Below are 21301 nucleotides of genomic sequence, written 5' to 3' on the forward strand. Positions count from 1 at the left end.
TTGGTTCTCAACTCCTAAGTAGGAGAGAGATTTTTGCTATCAGTGTGTTCCTGTGGCATATTTTAGAGAAAACAGGAATTTGAAAATGAGCTTTAAATCCCAAGAGAATTTCCCTTAAATTTAGAAGGCATGTCTGTTTACAGGTCACTTCAGAGAAAATGGTTATTCTACTTTCTTTTGTGCTGACTAAAAAAAAAAAAAAAAAAAGTCCATAGGTCTCTGTAGTCTGCAGTGTACTGAATAGACAGATGAAAAGAGATATGATTGAATTAGTAAATGAGCGTGAGCCTTCTATAGGAGCAGATCCTTCTATGCAGGATCTTCAGTTAATCTATTCTTTCTTCATTTCCTCAAGGTCAAGGCAGCCTTTTCCTATAAAGGACAGCAATGATATGATAATACCTCATATCTGTATAGCAGCTTTTATTTTTTCAAAGGACTTTTTTTCTGTTCTCACAGTATCATTGTTAGGAAAATACAACAGGTAGGTTATTTTTATATCCTTCAGAGAACTGTGCATGCATGCACAGAACAAAACTTATAAAAAAAGGGAAAAAATGAGGAGAAAGTAATGAGTATGAGAATTCAGCGAGTATTTAGAATAGATTATTTTTGCTATAGTTAAAAATTCATTGTTATTTTAATATTTTATTATTGCCACTAAAGTATATCCAAATCTGTAAAATTTTAAATTTATTATTCACTTGCAAGCACTATAAGAAGAGAGAAATAAATTATTAATCCAAAGTAGAGGTAGCGTCATGAAGATTTTTCAATCTTTCTTTTAAATCTCCTATAAATCAGTATTGTTTCCTTAAATTTGCAAATGTAAAATACATGTTATAACTGCTTACTTAGTGTTTTCTGAACATCATATAGGTATTTTTTCTACATAAGAAACTCAAAATGTATGTGATAATTTACCATATTTTGAAATTAGTATATATGATGATATTCTCTGAATTCATAAAATAAGTCAAGGTAAAGTCCTGAGCTACGGAATTTGATATTTTTTTACATTAATTTTTTTTTTTAAATTAATTTATTTGTTTATTTTTGGCTGTGTTGGGTCTTCGCTTCTGTGCAAGTGCTTTCTGTAGTTACGGCGAGCGGGGGCCACTCTTCATCGCGGTGCGCGGGCCTCTCACTATCGCGGCCTCTCTTGTTGCGGAGCACAGGCTCCAGACGCGCAGGCTCAGCAGTTATGGCTCACGGGCCCAGTTGCTCCGCGGGATGTGGGATCTTCCCAGACCAGGGCTCGAACCCGTGTTCCCCGCATTGGCAGGCGGATTCTCAACCACTGCACCACCAGGGACGCCCTTTTTACATTAATTTTTATTGGAGTATAGTTGCTTTACAATGCTGTGTTAGTTTCTACTGTACAGCAAAGTGAATCAGCTATATGTATACATATATCCCCTCTTTTATGGATTTCCTTCCCATTTAGGTCACCACAGAGCATTGAGTAGAGTTCCTTGTGCTATACAGTAGGTTCTCATTAGTTATCTATTTTACACATAGTATCAATATTGTATATATGTCAATTCCAATCTCTCCAGAATTTGATATTTTGAAAAACCAAATTAATAAAAATTTCATGGGCTGATTTATTAAAATATCCAATAATTCTGTGTGACATATAATCAATGATTTGAATAAATCTGAGACTTAATGAATATAATTCAAAACTTTTTTGTTTTTTGGACTAGAAGAATACAACATGATTATTTTGAGAATTAACTGGTTTCTTCTGGACAAATTAAAATCTAAAGATCACTTTTCTGCGTATATTCTATTCTTGATGTGTCTGAAGAAGGAAACGGTTAATGAGAATTGCAAAACCTGGAAAAAAAGGAAACAATAAGAGATCAAAATGTAATCAATAAGAATAATTTGTAAAGCTAATACTATATAATCACCAAAATGTATTCTGTAAATGGAAAGGGGATCAAAGAGAATAAGAAAATTTCAGAGTAAGGTACATATGGTTGTGAATAAGAAGTCTGCAGAATGTGTCTTGTAGGGTAACCTAGCTGTCACCAAGTTCATTTATAGAGGGGGCTAAGGAATAGACTGCTCAGTTTTAATTACATGGGCTATCATTGGGCTAGATGCCTTGATGAACTGCTGATGTTTTGTGTTCATCATCTTTCTAACTTTGTCATCACTCCTACAAAACTCCCTCTTTTTGTTACAGGATCATGAAAGGTGGTCTGCAAAAGGTAGATGATAAAATGGAGCACAGATAATATCCCCCATTCAGTCTTGCCTTAAATACCTCAGCATGAATAGAGAATAAACATTTAAAAAGAATGATATCGGTGCTTATAAAAATGTCTTGTTTACCACTATCCTGAGACTAACACTGTTACCAGCTGAAGAGAATTTACGGAACTTTACGTCAGTGCCTTTGTGGATCACCATAAAATTAAATTTGGTATCCTATTTTGGCCAAACCATGCGTTATCCCAACATTTTAGTCTACACAGTAATAATCTATCCACTCTCACAGTTTCTTTGAATCCATAGCCTTCACTAGCTTTCATCAGTCTTCACTGAAACTGGAGAATGAAGTACTATTTCTGAACTTTGATTCTGCAGTTGGCACCCTGGAGGTCAAGGAATATGTAGATTTTGCTTCCCATTGTATCTCTAACGTCTAGTACAGTACCTGACACACAGTAGATGTTCTCCCCCCCTCCAAATTTATTGAATGAATGAATGAGGCAATGAACGAATGAGTATTTGAGTGAATAGATTTACTAATGTCAAACATCAGCCTAGATTTAAGAAATTTGCCAGCTTGCAGACTGCCAAACATGGTCCTCTCACTGCCGAGATATGAAGTATTGATATTTCTAAAAAAATCACAAAGCAATGAAATCACCACCTCCCAGGATGAGAACTTATTAACAGGCTGCACCCAGGCTGACTTAGGGATATCACCTCCAGTTGGGACCTACTCCTCTCCTGGGTGTGAACAGTCTCAGTGTCCTGGCTCCTATTGGATTAATTTGTCTGATTAGGTCTCCATCTGGTTGTTCTACAGTTTATCCTATATAGTTTATACTTAATTTTTTCATCTTTAAACATATAAACAAAAGCTTACCTCTGAAGCCAAAAGTCCAAAGTTAATTCCAATTAATGTTAAAGCATTAGTATGATACCATGTGTTGATTTTATCTTCACAGCCCTAAGGAAAAGAACTTACTTAGGCTGACTTGGAGATGGAAATGTTTTTATACATAATTCCATTACAAAGAAGAAGAGACACAGAGATTAGTAATTTACCAAAGTCTAAAAAGCAAGTCAATGTCTAACTGGAGACTGGACTTACTAGCCCAGAAAGCTTCATATAATTGCAGGACACCTCGGTTGCTACTTTTAAAGTTGCTATGATGTTGTCATGTAGTTGAAATCAGAAATTTAGTTTTGAGAGGGATTTGATTTTCTACACACTACTGTAATTCAGCATACTACTGCCTAAAGTGATATTTCCCAAATAGGAGAACCTTTTAAGAAACATAATGCTCCATTTACCTATGAATGAATTATGTTACTGAAAGATACATTTTAAAAATAGAATAACATCAGTATATAAACTACAAAAGTATAAGAAGTTCTTGGGATGAAAATCCCTAGTTTATCAATATTCTGTATCTGTAAATAGCAGTTGCTACAGATGAACCTCTACTCTTGCTTCTGCCACCTTTACCTAAACACCATTTTTGTCACTGCTGGGGTTTCCTCCCTCAGTTTTTGCCAAACCTCATGCCTCTTTACTTCTGCTATTGCAGCTCCTTTACCAATCCTACACAACAGAGATTTGTCAAAAGTGCCTCTTTCATCAAAGGATGGTTGAGGAGAAAGTTGATGGTATCCCAAGTTATAGGAGAACTTATATCACATACCCCAGCAAGTTTAATTAATTTGTTATATAACAAATAATACAATTCACCTCGCTATGGTTTCATTTTAGTGAAGTTGCTTAAGAACCTAATAACCATGAATGACATTGTTTTTAATATAAAAAATTGCTCAGAATTCTAAAATGACTTGCAAAAAAAAAGGTACCGTAAACACTTGGAGAAGCCTTAACTTACATTTACCTCTAGGTAAGTTGCATTCAGTGGCTCATCACAAAACCACTTTCTTAATGTAGAATTTGTGCAAGAACATGGCACCTGTTCTGAATTTTCTTTATTCTTATTCTTCATCCAATCTGTGTAATTTTTTTGGCCACAACACTGTAACTAGAAAAAAGATTCTATAAATTTTACTATAAAATATTGAAAATGCAGTTAATTATATGACTCCTATGCATATTAAAGTGGTTTTGTGATAAATTTATTAATTTATTCTCCATTGAAATATAGTGAATTAAAACAATAAGTGTATTTTTGTTTGTTTAATCCATTACCTTGTTGCTGCTATGGTTGATGTTAACCAGAGCTAAAGATCTCTACTCATATAAGTGGGCTATGTTTGAATGAAATTGTTATATCTGAATTTACCTTATAGAAGCTCAGGATGAAAGATATACTTGATTTACTAAACCATGTTTAGACCCAGAACAGAAGAGAGAATCACCTTAGCCATACCTTCTCTTAACTATAACAGTTTTCTTTATAATTTATCCAACATGTGCTGCCATATGTGTTTAATATACATAGAGACTCAAGGTTATTACTACTTTCTTAGGGTTAATGTGAGATGTTAACTTTATATTTTGTATTGCATGAAAATTTGCCACAAAAAACCCAAAAAGTTAATAAGGAAAATAGTCATAGAAATGATCAAATATCTATTAAATGTCTTATTTCCAATCCTATCAAGTTGAATTGGGAGGATGTGAAAGAATCAGCTTATATATTTGTCACCTAGAAAATAAGAGAAAGTTGTAGTTCATTATTTTCTAAATTTGTTATTGAAAGTTATAACAACAGTACTCCCTATGTCCCAATATGTACCAACAATCTTGTCAGTCTTGGAAATGTCGAATGACTAAAATAGTGCTTTAGAGTTTGGATATTGTAAGTTAGTTTAAACAATCCGACATATACTATCTCAATGATATTCATGGCTAGAAACTGTAAGCTGGATTCTTATTAATAATAGACGTGGATGGACCTAGAGTCTGTCATACAGAGTGTCATACAGAGTGAAGTAAGCCAGAAAGAAAAAAACAAATATTGTATATTAACCCATATATTTGGAATCTAGAAAAATGGTACAGAGGAACCTATTGGTAGGGCAGGAATGGAGACGTAGACATAGAGAATGGACGTGTGAACACTGGGGGAGGGGAGGGGAGGGTGGGACAAATTGGGAGATTAGATTTGACATATATACACTACCATGTGTAAAATAGATAGCTAGTGGGAACCTGCTGTATAGCACAGGGAGCTCAGCTCGGTGCTCTGTGACAGCCTAGATGGGTGGGATGGTGGGGGAAGGCGGGGAGGGAGGGCCAAGAGGAAGGGGATATAGGTATACATATTGCTGATTCACTTCATTGTACAGCAGAAACTAACACAACATCGTAAAGCAATTATACTCCAATAAAAAAAACTTAAAAAAAAATACAATGAAATAATAGCTAAAAAAAAATAGTGATGTCATACATATAGAACTGTTTTCCTAATTATCAGTTTATGACCTTAGGAAGGTTTGATACCCTGCTATCAGTCATAATGCAATCTGAAAATGCAATACATGTTCAGATCACATACATCAGCAAAAAAAATAAGATGAATAAAATCATTTATAATACATTTAAATTCTCCTAAAAAGCATTTCTGTTATTAAATATACTAAAAATAATAACTATGCTTATGTGAGGCTCTGGTGTAGTAGCTGAGTACAAAATCTAGTGCTAGATTGTCTGGGTTTGAATCTTGGCTCTGCCACTCATTAGCCAAGTGAAACTGGCTAAGTTACTGAATTTCTCTGACCTTCATCTATAAAATGAAGATAACAGTTCTTACCTCATTGGGTTGGGAGGACTAAATGAGTTAATATATGAAAAGCACCTATAAGAGGGCCTAGTGCTGTTAAATGTTTGCTATTTTTTTTTTTTTTTTTTTTTTTGGTATAAAGCACTTACTATGTTCCCATGCTGATCTATTCTTGTAAACAATTTGGCTGACTACATACACTCCCTTACCTTGCCGAGAAAAATCTGAACTGTGAAAATAATAATGCTAACAACATTAGCTAACAAGTATTAGTTGCTTACTATGTCCCAGATCCAAGGTTTTCTCTATATTCCCTACATTACTTCCTTTATTCTTAACAACCAGAGGTAGGGGTTATTCTGCCTATTTTGTTAATATGGTATGTGAAGTTAAGAAGGTTTCTTATCCCGTATCACAAAGTTACTGCATGGCAAACCTGATGTTCAGGCTCAAATGGTAACCACCAGGATACTATGCTGCCAGCAGGGGCTGTGCTTAGACCCTATCTCCCCGTGGGGGCGACAGGGTAGATTATTCCACTTGGCAGTAGACTCCCAATACTTTTACACATGAATTCAGGTTAAAATGCATGTCAATTAACTCAGAAAAGGAGATACACATTACAAAAGAAAGATAAAACTCAAGATCTGTAAGTTGAGACGATCCTATCCCACCCTGTTGGTTTAGATGAAATACAAGAGCCTCTAATTCCTGTGCCCCATCCCCTGTCCTTCCTTGTCTCCCCATTTCTCAGCAGCGGTCACCTTTGGCATCTAATTTTTAGTTTTATGCTAATTTCATCTTACTCTTTTCTGCAAGGCATTCAGAATCGTCCACTTGGGTATGTCTTCAGGCAAGTCCTTAGATCCGTACTCAGAAATGACTGAACCAATTTTATCATGCCATATTTGGTGAACCTGTTGAAAGTTTTATTAAAAGTGAAAATTTGATAGAAACTTTCCTTATGGTTCCTCATAAAAAGTATTCAAAGTCAGTTTGTTGTTTTCTAATTATTTCTAGGTGTTTTTTTCTTCCTTATAACTATTTTTAGCAATCAGTGAGTGTGGAGGCCTTTGGTCTTTCACATTGTGATCTATAGGAAGACTACATTAGACTTATTTTCTGATTAGGGAGAAAGTTATGTGCTGTAAAGGCTTTTAAATGGACCAAAAAAAAAATGACTGAGGATCTTTTCAATGAAAACTAGGCTTTCTCTAGTATACCTTCAGGGTCCTCTGATTCTACGAGTCTGTACCTTTCCTAGTTTTTAATTTATTTTACAACTTTGTAAGTTGTAGAAAACTGTAGTTAGGCAAATGATTCTTTGTCAGAGAAATGCAGATGAATTTTTCCTGGTGGGGATGGAATTGATCTGTCCCCTTTCCAAGCCTGTTTTGTGTCGGTTTTGTAGTGTCTTCTCTTTGGACTCTCCTTTGAATTGGTTTTTATATCTTAACTGGTTCCTGCATTAAACAAGATGTTAAATAAAATTATTGACCTGTGTCTATTGTATATTTTTACAAGAATTATGATTTTTAATTAAAAAAAATTATCTTTTCACAATGCTAAAACAAAAACAATCATGTGAAAGTTTGGGGGAAAACTGCTATTTTGAAATCTAGATTTTGCAGAGGTAGTTTTTAGTAGGAACTTTTTTAAGCATTTAGAACTTTATATGACTTTCATAACTAATTCTTAACTTGGTCCTGTAAAATAGCAAAAGGTAGCAAGGCCAGGGACTTCCCTGGCTGTCCAGTGGTTAGGACTCTGCACTTCTGCTGCAGGGGCAAGGGTTTGCTCCCTGGTCAGGGAACTAGGATCCCGCATGCTGCGCGGTGCGGCCCCCCCCCCAGAAAAGGTAGAAAGGCCAGATATTATTTGTATTTTCTGAACATGGATATAGATACTCAGAGAATATGATTATTTGCTTTGTTTACATGAATAAAGAAGAGGAGCTGCAACTTCTAAATATAATTCATTTGGATTCTAGTCTAATAATTTCTCATTGTAATATGCTGTTCTTTAATAATGAAAACTAAATAACTGGTGGGAATACTACAATAATTAAGACATCTGTACAAGTTAAACTTTTACCCACTTACATATCTATGCTTTAATACATTTAAGAAGATTGGAATAAAATAACATGTTATTTAGATCTATAAGTAATCAATTTAACATATTCCCTAAGTTAATTTTTATTTAGAATAGAAAATGATGTTTTTCCATTTTATATTGTTGTGGAGAGGGGGCAGACTTATGTCCTTACTTACCTTCTAAAGCATTACTTGGGAGATTCAGAGTGCATATGAATCACACCTTAGTACATAAGAGTAAAAATGATTTTCATATATAATCTAGGTGACTACTATATAAATAAAATTCCCTCACACATATTCAATTTGACAAACATCCCATGAAGACCTAGTGCGTCTCCAACACTGAGTTAGGCACTGTGAATGACATAAAATATTTAGAGGCTCATGAGAGCTCAGTCCAGTTTGAAAGTAGAAAGCAAGTGATGTAAACAAAGCTGTCATTTCTGGGATCAGTTAATGAGTATTAGAGTGCAGACTCCTTCATTTGGCTATGATATATTTTAGCATGTATTTTCTCCTTTCAAAGCCTCAGTTTCCTGTCTGAGAAAGAAGGATTTACAATGCAGCTCTAGGAGTTGTTGTGAGGATCAATAATATAGTGCCAATAAAGTGCTTATCACAGTCTCTGGCACATGGTAGTTATTATTAAATGATAGCTCTTATTATTCTTAAAATAGGTAGAGAGGAGTATGTGAATAATACTTAAATAAATAAATATGGGTGACACTGATTAATTATATTCATGTGTTAAGGGTCCTTAAGTGTGATATTCAGGTTCCATCACCAGGTCCAAAAGTTAGAGGCTGATGGATTGGGATCTGGTGCTTTGCCACCAAAACAGTTTTATAGGACTCACTTGAGTGTGTGCATACACACACACACACACACACACACATACACACACACACATTTTGGATATGGAAAGAAGAAATTTTAGCTCCAAATGCCAAACCATTAACAACAGGCCCTAGAAAATTAGATAGCCAGGATAGATGCCAAGCACAAGAGAGCAAATGAAGTTGGAGGGCAATGGTGTTGTATAGGAAAGATTTTGTCGAGGTTTGGCCATTAATTAGGAGTTGGTATATAGAAAGAATCTGAAGGCTAGGAAGCCTAGAAATTAATCAGGTTCTCCTTCAAAATCAATTAAGGGAAGGTAGAGAGCTCTCAAATAGCTACTCTATAACAGGAACTTTATAATTGTCAGTTAATGATAACTCTATAAGGTAGGTAGATGAAGACATAGGTTTAGGGCTGTTAAATGGCTTGTTGTTATCTAGTCACATGCCGACCTGTATGACTTCAAGTCCATGCTCTTATTGCTACAGGAGAGTCTCCCACGAGACAAAGTCAGACCTTCACTGCACTGAAACACTGAAATTTCTTAAAGAATTAAAAGTCTGTAGGCTGTAATAGGTAAGTTTTGCTACCAAAAAGTTTTTTCAGGCAAGTTATTATGTGCTTTTTTGAACTTGACTTGAAAAATATAAATCTTGTTCTAGTTAACTTAATTGTATCACTCATGACCATACCTGTACAAAATATACGAATTGTTCAATAATCTTATTTAAATGAAATTGCTAAATTTAAAATTCGTACAAGTCTAAAGATATTTCTTTACAAAAATAGAATATAGTACCGTGATGGAGTCAGTAGTGGCAGCCAGGGTTGGCTGGGGGCCCAATTTTGCATATCCCACAATAAGCATCATCTCCTCTTCCCCCACATTCTTTGTTATTTACAACATTCTCAATCTTCTGCAGACAGAGTCAAAGACAAGTTCTCCTAGCCCACCATTCCAATCTGACCCCTGTCCCCTTCCTATGTGGAATTCTAGTACTTCCATTGAATCCTTTTTTTCCCCCCAAGACATTTACTTTTAGCTTTTAATATAGGTTTAGGTCTCAATAATCTAAAGTATCTGCTTTTCTTTATTTTTCAAATAAAAGGATGATGTTTCCATACCTCCTCTTTCTTTGTGAAGATGAGTGCTGAAAGTACAACTTGAACACCAAAAGCCCACATTAGCAGTACTGCATACTAAAACAAAAGACACATAGAAATGAGAACTATGCTCCTAATATATTTTTAGATGCTACAGTGATGGGAAAATGCACATCACATGAAATGTACAGTCTTAAAATATACATAGGTATTGCTGAAGTTTCCTGTTCTCATACATGAGTGAAATTATTGAAACAAAAGGCAAAGAAAAAAAATCAATGAACATTTGGATAAGAGTAAGATAGAAAGAAGTGATAGTGCTTCATGAGAACCTAACAGACTACTTGGTCTAATGGAGTTGATGATGATACCTTCTTCATTCGGATCTAAAACTGTCATAGAGGGGAACTTAAATATCTAGACCTCCACTTACACCATTCTGCTACCAGTGGAGAACTCACTAAATTGTGACCTACCATGTAAACTATTCCATCATGCACAAAGTAACGACAGCAACAATAATAAAAATAATGAGAAAGTAACAAAAGCAACGGCAATAGTAAAGTTAATCTGTATGCACATTTGGACTATTTCTTTGAAAACTGAAAATACTTCTATCCAAAGCCAAACAAAATGATTTTCACATTATTTGACTATTTTCTTTATTTTAAACTTATGGCCACTGCAATCTTCTTCATCATAGCAGTTCATAGTGATACATATTATCTAGAATTCAAAATAATTTTAAAAGTTAGCAGTCTGAATATTTTACTAACTAAAATATCAGTATAAGCAAGGATGATTTACTGTTAGTATTCTTAGTTTCACCTATTTTAAACATTTAATACTTTAAAATACTCCATTAAAATTGCTTACTTGACAAATATATTTCCTATTTTCAGAGACAAAAATATGGTCTTTAGATCCGTTTAGAAGTTTAGATTTTTAATACTTCTACACACAACACCTTACTTAATCTTCACTGCCAAGGAATAGTAGTGAAGACAGGTAGACAAAGGGAAAACTGTGCAAAACAATTGTTTCCAAAAAGTCACTGGGTTTCTTTTCAACGGCAAGCTGGTTATTGTCTGTGGACCCTCCCAGGTTTCTGATTCAATGGGAGTATGAAATGTTACCTTTGACTAAACTATTATTCAACTCTGTAAAGAGTTAACTTACACAACTCTGATAGTAATACAAAAGTTTCCATAGCAATGCAAATGATTACTATTCATGAATATGCAAATGAATAGTCTATAGAGAATATAAATCTCCACAAGCTTAATTCTTATTTAAACTGGTTGTTACTTCTTACTGGTTCCCCTATTAATTAATTATATAAATAAAGTCTCTGATACATGCTCATTTTCATATAGGTGATTCATGATTTTACCTTTGAAAATTATTTTTTAACAGCAGTTAGATATCTACAGAAGAAACATTCAGTGTATTTACATGTTATTAGCACTTAGAGAGCACAGTGAGAGACTGCTGGAGAACTTTTCACAGGGAAGTGAAATTGTCCCAAGGAGTTAAAATGCAAAAGTAGTATCTATTTGATTAGAGTAGGAGCATGCAAAATCACCTTTAAGCCAGAGAATAGTGTTTAGGCCTATATAAGATTTGCCCATAGCTTGACTATGTGAATTAACATGGTTAAAGAGAAAGTGTGTCCATCAAAAAAGTATTGGTAAATTCAGAGGAGAATAGCAAAAGTGTCGTGATTACAAAATGTTGCAATACCCTTCCATGGACCGTCGGGAAGGGAGAATGGTATCTTGGCTTCAGGATCTAAGCTATCAGGTCCTAGTAGCATGTATATTCCTTATGATGGGGTCTGTCAGGCTTTCTCAGTCACGGTCCATTAATACTTGAATTACATGAGGCAGAAACTTATAAGATGTTTATGTTTTTCTCCCTCTAGTTGCCCCCTTCCTTTCCCATCCTCAAACCACAACATTATATTAATAGCAGGCTCTGTGTCTCCTTTACCTAAATGGGAATTTGTGGCAATGAGAAAATTAAAATTTTCCTGCAAATCATTTCTGTCCTGGTTTCCATATCCAAAATCAGAAGCCCCATGAGAAAATTATGTTATAGGTTCTGGGAGAAGAGAAAGATAAAATTTGAGAATAGAGGGTGTGCCTTTGAGGAGAGTAAGAAGAGAGAATGAGGTCTTTTTTAGACTAAAAAGATTGTGAGACTGATCCTAGAGTCTGCAGATTCTCAAAGCAATGGGCACTAGCGCTTGGCTTCCTGGCATTGCCATGGTAAGGAGGTAAGACCCAGAGGGAAATGAAGGTGTGGTTTCCAGTGTTGCCTAAAATGCCTCTGCCATGGGTAATATTCAAATAATAACAGGCAGCAATTATTAACAATAGGCAGTAACTAATTCCTCTGTCAGGCATGACTCCTTTAATTGCTGTGTCCTTGGCAGGGTTGAATGTCTCAGGCCTCGGGGAAGGGGAACTGCAGGAAAGGAACTGAGGTAATGGTTACTTACCAATCCTTCACAAAAGAATTTCACCGATATGCCTGTACTGGTATATACTGGATGAAGAACAGCACTGTCTTTGCTGTCCTAGGCCATTCAAACAGCAGAATATGTAGTCCTGAAGGGACCACATCAGCTGGGAAAGTGAGTGCTTTCATGGTAACTGGTATAGACTGATAAACAGAATCCAAAGTGACCACCCAGACTTTCAGCACTGCATAAAAGCTAAGTATCTCTGCATTCTTCCTGGCAAGAGGGGCACAGTTGGCTACATTTGAATTTCCTATCTGCTTCACAGGAAAGTGCCTGTGAATTAAAACTAATTTGATTTAAAGAAAATGTTAGAAGCTATATTTTACCTGAATCCACTGATTGTGATCCACACCTATTCCACGTATGGTAAATGGCTCATGTTCATTATAATTTACCTTTTCATGTTATATGCCTGGGGAGAGATAGTGTGCTAGCCAGATGCCAGAGTCTGGCCCTCTCAGCAGCTGTATTTCTTTTTGTTAAATTATAAATTGTGATCTCAGTTACAAGTTAGCTTCCCACATGGCACACCCACAGGGAGAAAATGTGCCGACTACAGGCCATGTTTCCTTTTCCCTGCTAAACTTCATTGTTCGTTGCCTTTAACATACTGTATTCTGATTTTAGTCTTCAGATTTAAGTTTGGTTAATTGTAGTTCACCCTAGGAGATGGATTCCTACTGACGCTGTGTTGAAAATTAATATCTAAGTGTGTAAGTGTTGAGGTCCAGATTTAGTCCATGGGAAACTCACCAAGAAAATTCTACCTAGAAAAGATTCTTGGGAGGGGGCACTTCATGGCCTTACTCCCAAGAGCACATTGTACTGCAGTGTTACAGTGACATAAATCATTCTTGCTCACGTGTGTGACTCAAACACTGAAAATCAAAGATACAAATTCAGGCTATTGAAATGAAATACGTACCAGAATTAGAAGCCATCTGATTTCATTGTGAATTCCCAAATAACCCAAGAGACAAAGAAGAACAGAAGCAGAACCAGTTCCAATCAAAATTCGAAAAATATATGCTATCAAGTGATTATTTTCATCTGTGGAAACCACAAAATAGCTATTATTAAGTGATATTTATTTTCTATTTAATAATAAATGCAGCATCCCAAGGTTTCCTAGGCAGCTGCTAACAAACCACTAGGATTCTCTTTCTCTCTTTTTTAACCTCATTCTAGCACCTCTTACTTGCTCTTAACAACTTTTCTTCCTTTAATGACATGATAGAGAATTTCTTCAATCTCAGAAGATCCCTTTAACTTTACCTTACCTTTATTGTCTTCTATGAAAGAAGATGACTTTTTCTAGGGTGAATTCTTCTATGTCTAATGTACCTCCAAACATTTTTATATTCATTCATTCATTCATCAAAAATTTTCTGAGTACTTAACACATGTGGGTTAAGTTTCCCGTGTATGAAACCCTGAGTTTATTGCTAATATGGCCCCATTAAAACTGTATTTTATTCTCTCCCCATCTAGACTGAGCTGTCTGTGCTAGAGACTATATATATTTATATAGTCAACAGGCTAACTGTTAAATTCTTAGTGCTATGACACAAATGTAGTGCTTAGCAATTTGTTTTTAAAGAGAGATAAATAAATTAAATATGCCCTAGGTTTTATGGGAGAAGAGTAGAGGCAATGGGCAGTGGTGTGCTGGAAACAGATTGTTCTGGCACATAAAAGCCAACTGTTAAATTTTCACAAAATCTGTAAACCAACTCAGTCCACACTGGCACCTTGAAATTGGCCATCATGGGATTATATAAACCACAGAAATCAGCAAATACCATAAACTGAGACTCCATCCCAGGACATTTACCAGCACACCACTGGGTATAAGAGCACCTAATCTAGTAGGGGGAGAAGGTGAAGATATGCAAGATTACTGGAGAAGGTAACACCTGGGCTTAGGCTTTAAATTATAATTGGAAGTCTCTAGGTTGGAATGGTGGAAGCATTCTGAGACACAGAATGGTGCAGTGTGTGTAGGAAACTCAGCCTTGCTGGCATTTACAGCTTCAGGCAGGTGAGACTGGGAAGGTTTGCAGGGGTCAAATTGTGAACATTCTATGTGCTGTTTTCTAGTCTTCCTCACTGGAATTACGCTCCATGAGCACAGGCCCTTTATCTTTCTTGTACACTTCTGTATCCTCAGCTCATGGGATAGTGCCTAACGATATGATATCTATATATATATAGATAGATAGATAGATTTATATGTCTATATCTGTATATAGATATATATAAAATCTCTTTATCCATTCATCCACTGATGTACATTTAAGCTGTTTCCATAGGGAATATTTTATTTTATTTCTAATCTTGTGATGGTGACAGGATATGGTAACTGAGTTTTAAAAGAGATTATTTAACTTGGGCAGTGAAGCTATGTTGATCTCCATTATCCTTTCAAGTCTATAGATCTGTCAAAGTCCAGAGTCAGCAGAACAACCACAATCTTCCATTTCTCTCATCTCTCTTGCCCAAAGTTCCTAGATCTCTCTCTCAAAATTCCCTCTCCTTTATGGTCTTGGATTTAAGTCTTATTATTTAATAAGGTGTTTTTAGAACAATTGGCAAAGACTTTCTGAGGAAAAATTGGACAGTACTTAATGAATTTTAGAGAAATACTGCCACCTGCTGAATAAATCATGTATGCAGTTGTTTAACACTGAATGCCTTGTTTGATTTAGAGAAAGGAAAATAGATACATACCCAAAGCTGTGAAAAAATTATTTCTATCTAATAAAAGCCATGCACCAAATCCCATGAGTAAAAGTCCAAGAACCTACAAAAAAAGATAGCCAATACTTATTTTTGAACTAACTGCCAATATAAATGCACATTTTCTTTACTAAATAATTATGAAGATACTTACCAAGAAAGCTCCATTAATGAGATTAAGAAAGTATTTAAAAATTAATGTTTTGTTTTTCCTTAACATTCTTTTTCTCCCCATATACTGATGATTCTGAAAAGATAAACACAACTTTTACAATAAACACTCACCACAGTAATAACTTTAAATAATTCTGCCTATTCACGTCCTTTATTTGCATATTTTTCTTCTCATACCAGCGGTCAGTATAACATTCCCCTTTGCTCTCCTGAATATAAGGAAATATTGAAGATGTCTTGAAACTGTATCTGTCTTTCTTTATCTGCATTTTTTGGCCAGGCAGTCGAGACCAACAGGGCATTTGTAGAACATGTCAATAGCTGCCTTACTGAACTCCTTGCAGTTTTCAGAAAATGAAATATTTTATTTTGTTTCCAGTCATAACACACCTTGTTCTCCTTGCTAGAAACCTTTCCTTTACATCTGACTGTCCTACTCTTTCCCAGAATAAAGTTAACTCCTCACTGAGGTCTAGCCTTGGAAGCTTTTCCCTGATCTCTATTTGTTGCCTCTTTTCATCTTTACTTGTCTTCCTTCCCATGTAGACTCTGAGGTCTTTAAGTGGAGAGAGTAGATCTTGTATACCATTACAACCCCGAGTCTAACACATAGTGGGTACAATAGCAATAGATATTTATTGAATGAATGAATCAATGAATAGGTGAATTAAATTATTTAATGAGCTTACAATTTACTTTGGTATACAGTGTAAGGAAGGGAACTAATTTAAGGTGGTTTTAAATAAAAATTATTTTCCAGATAGCCAATTTTCCTAAAACATTTATGTAAAAATCAATACTTATCAGTTTTGGTGCTTGGTTTATTAGATATGGAGGTTTTACATTTTCTTGGGTATGTTTCTGGGTTTTCTTTTTTCATTGGTTGTTTCAATTCTAGCTGGCTCAGTATTTTAAAAAGTATTGTACTTTACAATGTTTCAATACATGCAGTACATAATTGACCTGGTGAAACAGCATACAAGCCCCTGTGTCCCTGTCCTTTGAAGTAAAAGGTTTTTGCTTTAGCCTCCCAGGCCTCCCTTGAGTCTCAAAAGGCTGACTCAAGAGTTAGTGATTGGGAAATGTGAAGATGTAGAAACAAAGAAGAGCTGTTGGGCTGGGGAACTGGTAACAATTTAGACTATAAATCTGCTACATACCAGAATCACCCAACTCCCAGTTCCCTGAAAGATACAGATAAAGGCCTGACACACATTCATAAGTTGTTTTTATAGGAAGCAGACCCCCACCAGATGAAAACTGCTGACATAAGAACATAGACCCTAGACTGGTTGAAACCAGAAGGTTGATGATGCTTGAAACTTCACCTTGATGCCAACCGAGCAGAGAACTGTGCACGAGCTGATCACGCACCCTGCCACCGCCTCCCTCACACTGCCTTTAAAACCCCTTCCCTGAAGGCCATGGGGGACTTTGGGTCTTTTGAGCAGGAGCTGCCTGTTCTCCTTGCTTGGCACCTTGCAATAAATGCCGTACTTTCCTTCAGCACAACCTGGTGTCAGTAGGTTGGCTTTACTGCGTGTGGGCGAGCAGACCCAAGTTTGGTTTGGTAACGAAAGCAGAGTTAGTAGGACTGACTTGAAGCTGTTTGTCCCTAGTTAGGAAGACACCAATCCATTTGTTGAACTGAAAGATGCCTTAGAAAGTGGATAAGTAAGAGATGTCTAGGTTAGCATCCATGCATTTCCCTCCCTACTTCAATCCAAGGCCATATTCCTCCTAAAAATTTCCAAGGTACTTCTTCCCAGCTTCAGGAGTCTCTCCAGGCTTCATCTTCCACCCTCTGCCTCAAACTCTTCCGCTATCATTTGGTTTCTTCAGTTTCTGTCCTCTAGTCTTATCCCTGGATTCCTCCAGTTCCTGGATTATTTGGATGGGACACTCAGTTGGAAAGACTGCCTGATTTTTATTTCAGTTTCTTTCCAAGATGTTGTAGATCTACATTTTGGCTTCAATTCTATTTACTGCAGCCTATGAGATAGCTGTGATCCTCTCCTACCGTCTGAATGAGAACTTAAGCCCAAAGACCTAGCCTCTGTTTCTCTACGAATGAGAAAGAGAAAGAAGACTAATGAATGAGATCTCTGCAGTGATTCTGGTGTGAAATGTTGAAGGCAGAGGCTTGACTGTTGATTTGATAATAATTAGCAGGGTAGAGTCAAGGCTAAAATGTTTTATCAAAGGACCCAAATACGAAACTAAACTGAAGTTTATTCTCTCTCAGTCCAAGATGGGTAATGGGTTCTCTACTGGGAAATCATCTTAGGAACGTGGGACTTGCTCCAGCCTGTTCAGTATATGGCTCCCAAATTTGCTCAAGGTGTAATCCTTTACAGTCAGCAGAAAGGAAGAGGATGAGTAAACTCAGGCGAGCATCTTTTAAGCAAGTGAGGTGGAAGTTGCATACTTCTCTTCTGCTCATATTCCATTGGCACATGGCGATTAATCACATGGCAATTCTCAGTTGGAGGCAGAGGTAACTATGTGCCCAAGATGAGGGAATGAAGTGAGTTAGGGTGGGAAAAGCCAAACAAAATGACCGATAGATAGGAAAGGGCAGTAAAAAGATAATTAGAGGGAGAAAAAGAGGGTCTTGATACATTTCAATATGCTTTACTACAAGCAAGAAAGAATCAAAGATGATCAGAAAGATTTTTTATGATGGGAAAATAAAAGAATAATGAGAATCACTGGAATTGTTTGAAAATTTTTCATAAATTCCATAAATTTAATATTTAATAATTGGGTTTGAATTGGTAAAAGATACCCTTGTGGTTAAGCACTGGAAATGGAGTGCAGGTAAGTGGAGAGCATAAGCTATGCAGAACTGGGAGTCATCCATAGAGAGCTGATATCTTGGGAATAAGTGAAAGAGATGAGGGATTAACTATAGATAAAAATGAGCAGAGGTTTGATTGTAGGGAATGATATAATTAGGAATTTGGATTTTTTTTTTTTTAAAGCAGACTTTAAGAAGCGAGAACATAAGCAAAGCATGATCTCACGGAAACCAGTCGAGGAAGAAATTTCTAAAATAATGTTACATGAGACAGATGTCAAAAAGGGAGAGAACTCTGTACTCTCAAAGTCAGCTGACTTGGTTAAGGAGGATGTTGATGGTAACTTCAGAACAGTTTTAGTCCATTTGGGCTGCTATAACAAGATACCACAGATTAGGTAGTCTATAAACAACAGACATTTATTTCTCACAGTTCTGGAAGCTGGAAGTCTGAGATAAAGATGCAAAGTTTCAGACTTATTTTATTCTCACATGGCAAAAGGGAGCTCTGTGGGATCTCTTCCTAAGAGCACTAATCCCATTCATGAGCTATACACCCTCATAAATTAATCACCTCCTTTTAAAGGTACCATCTTCTAACACCATCATATTGGGTGTAAGGACTTCAACATGTGAATTTTGAGGGGATACAAACATTCAGACCATAGCAAACAGTTCAAGTTAAAGAGTTAGAACACAACAAACAAGGTGTCTCAGCAACGAGCCAAGGAAGCCCATAGCCACGTTTGCATAGAATGGTAAGAGATGGTCACGTGTGATCTTTTCAGCCACAAGCCCCGCATACTAAAAACAACATCAATGAAAACGAAGATTTGCTTACACAAAGATATGCAAGTTCGTGCAGTTCCTAAGTAAATATTTGTAGTGTGGTAGACTTGTATTTTATTTTGCTATAGACAAAGAATATTTTTAACTAACTCAAATAAGGTCCTGGTATGGTATTTCTTTGGTTCATTTCCTGATTAGTTAATAAATGGTCCAACAGCAGAGATTGTTTTAATAGTATAAATGCTATAGGGAAGGACAATTTACAATAATTCACCTATTCATAGGTGTCATTTTTCACTAGTTAAATAATACTCTAATTACTGTTCTTAAGTTCCTTCTCAGTGCCAGGAGATGGGAACACAAAAAATGAATAAATAAGACAAACTGTTAGGGAATCAAGTATTAAAGCCTGTGGCCAACTCTGAACTGTGTTGGGGGTGTGGGGACTGGGAATAACGGAGCTGGGAAGTTTCAGAAAGGCAATGAATTTGAGATAATCCTTGAAGGATGATTAAGAGGGTCCCAGTCAGGCAAACACAGGGTAGAGGCAGGAATTTTCAAGACAGATGGAACACTGCGTTCACAGGCTTTAGAGTGAAGTGCACCAGGGCGTGGGTAGAGTGGCAGGAGATGAAAGATAAGGCTGGAGAAGTAGACTCAGTAAAGATTGTGAGGGATCATGTGTGCTTTGCTAAGAATTTGCAAATAGTCATAGATTGTAAGTCAGTTCAACTTGAAACTATTGTTTAACTAGGCAGCGTTTAGCAAAAATCTCTTTAATTGCACTCCTCCTAGAAATTATAGACGAAAGTGGATTATGTTACTTTGTCCATAATCCTTTAACCTGAGTAGGTTTTTTTCTTTTTAATAAGTAACTTGAAAGTATGAGTTGTAGAGACATGCACCATGGATTAATTTATCTTCAGAAGAACTTCCAATGTTTTTCTTTTTTTCTGTCAATTTGTTTGACAAGGTAAGCATTAAGAAGGAAAGCAATTCAGACAATATCTTCAAATTAGTTGTTTAAAATTATTTTTAGAAATTAATTTGTTACTAATGGATTTGATATTCTTTGGGAAAAGTACGAATAATTTCATAATTACAAACAAAATTTTAAGATTTTTTAAATGTGAATTTCAACATAATGTTAGTCTGAGCATTTTAAATGAAGAGTTTGATAGTTTATAAATCAGCAACAAAACTAAACTAAAAAAAGAAAAAATGTTACTTGAGCATGGACTTTTATAATGAAAATACCCAAAATTTAATTCTGAAACCAGAAGTAGTTTATTTTTGAAAATCATTATCTTTCTTGAATGAGGAACTAATGTGTTTTTTAAATATCAAAAGTCTACTGGTTTCTCACTCTATATTATTAATTCTTAAGTTGACACAATACATTTTACTATTCAGTTGTTACCAGGAAATATAGTCTATTTTCTTTCAAAGGCTCAATGAAATTGTTTGCTTTTAGCTTATTGTATATCAGATATCTTCTACAATTATGCTTAACTACTTCCGCTTGGAATTTAATGCTTCATTTGCAAACTTCAAAAAAATTAAAATCAGGGATATCTGTTATTAATTAAAATGAAATTTTACATTTTGTACACTATATATTTTCTTCACCAAAAAAAGAAACTTTGATGAATTTTTAAGTTAACATTAAATATTATGATATATACTTAAACTTCAAGTTTTATATTAAAACAGTGTGTGTCACCATCAATATTTTACAGCAAAACATATTACAGAAAATAATTTTTCAAATTTCTCACCCCACACATGCATTCACTTAGAAGTTTTTCATAACTGATTTTGATAATTGCGTGATAATTGATTGATTTTTTTTTTTTTAAAGAAACTGTTGTCACGGAAGGCAAACAATTTATTGGCATTTTTTCCATACTTCCAGTCCCCACAAATCACTATTCAGGGTTAAGGTTTTGTGGAATGTACAATTTATACATGGGCAACTCAACATTTACTAGATGCACATAATAAATATAGATAGGTCAGAAACAATTTAAAGGTCAGGCTACCTCTACTTGGGTAATTGTAACAAAGTGTCATTTTTTATTAAATACTTTCCAAAATTATTTAAATATTAAAACGTACCTGAAAGAAAATTTAAATTCCTTATCCAGCTCCTGAGATGAAGCGTTCGTTCTGGTTTCGAATAGAGATAGTTTGTCCTACTGGGGCACCGGTAAGGTCCATCTTCCCTGGGATTGGCAGTTGCCGTGGTTACTCTTTGTTTGGAGGCTCCGGG

At 35.6% G+C, this 21301-nt stretch overlaps 1 protein-coding gene across 1 annotated transcript; it reads right to left on the minus strand.

The window, feature by feature from the left end:
* Positions 1-1637: 1637 nt before the first annotated feature.
* Positions 1638-21260, minus strand: TSPAN19 (tetraspanin 19). Its single transcript, XM_036867005.1, has 9 exons — positions 21148-21260; positions 15421-15513; positions 15258-15330; positions 13453-13577; positions 10022-10096; positions 6764-6874; positions 4110-4253; positions 3110-3193; positions 1638-1842 (listed from the first exon to the last, which is right to left on the minus strand). Exons 2-9 carry the CDS (start codon positions 15499-15501, stop codon positions 1774-1776), a joined length of 762 nt encoding a protein of 253 aa, XP_036722900.1. The 5' UTR covers positions 15502-15513; positions 21148-21260; the 3' UTR covers positions 1638-1773.
* Positions 21261-21301: the final 41 nt, after the last annotated feature.

The sequence above is a fragment of the Balaenoptera musculus genome, chromosome 10, assembly GCF_009873245.2.
Source record: "Balaenoptera musculus isolate JJ_BM4_2016_0621 chromosome 10, mBalMus1.pri.v3, whole genome shotgun sequence".
Taxonomy (NCBI): Eukaryota; Metazoa; Chordata; class Mammalia; order Artiodactyla; family Balaenopteridae; genus Balaenoptera; species Balaenoptera musculus.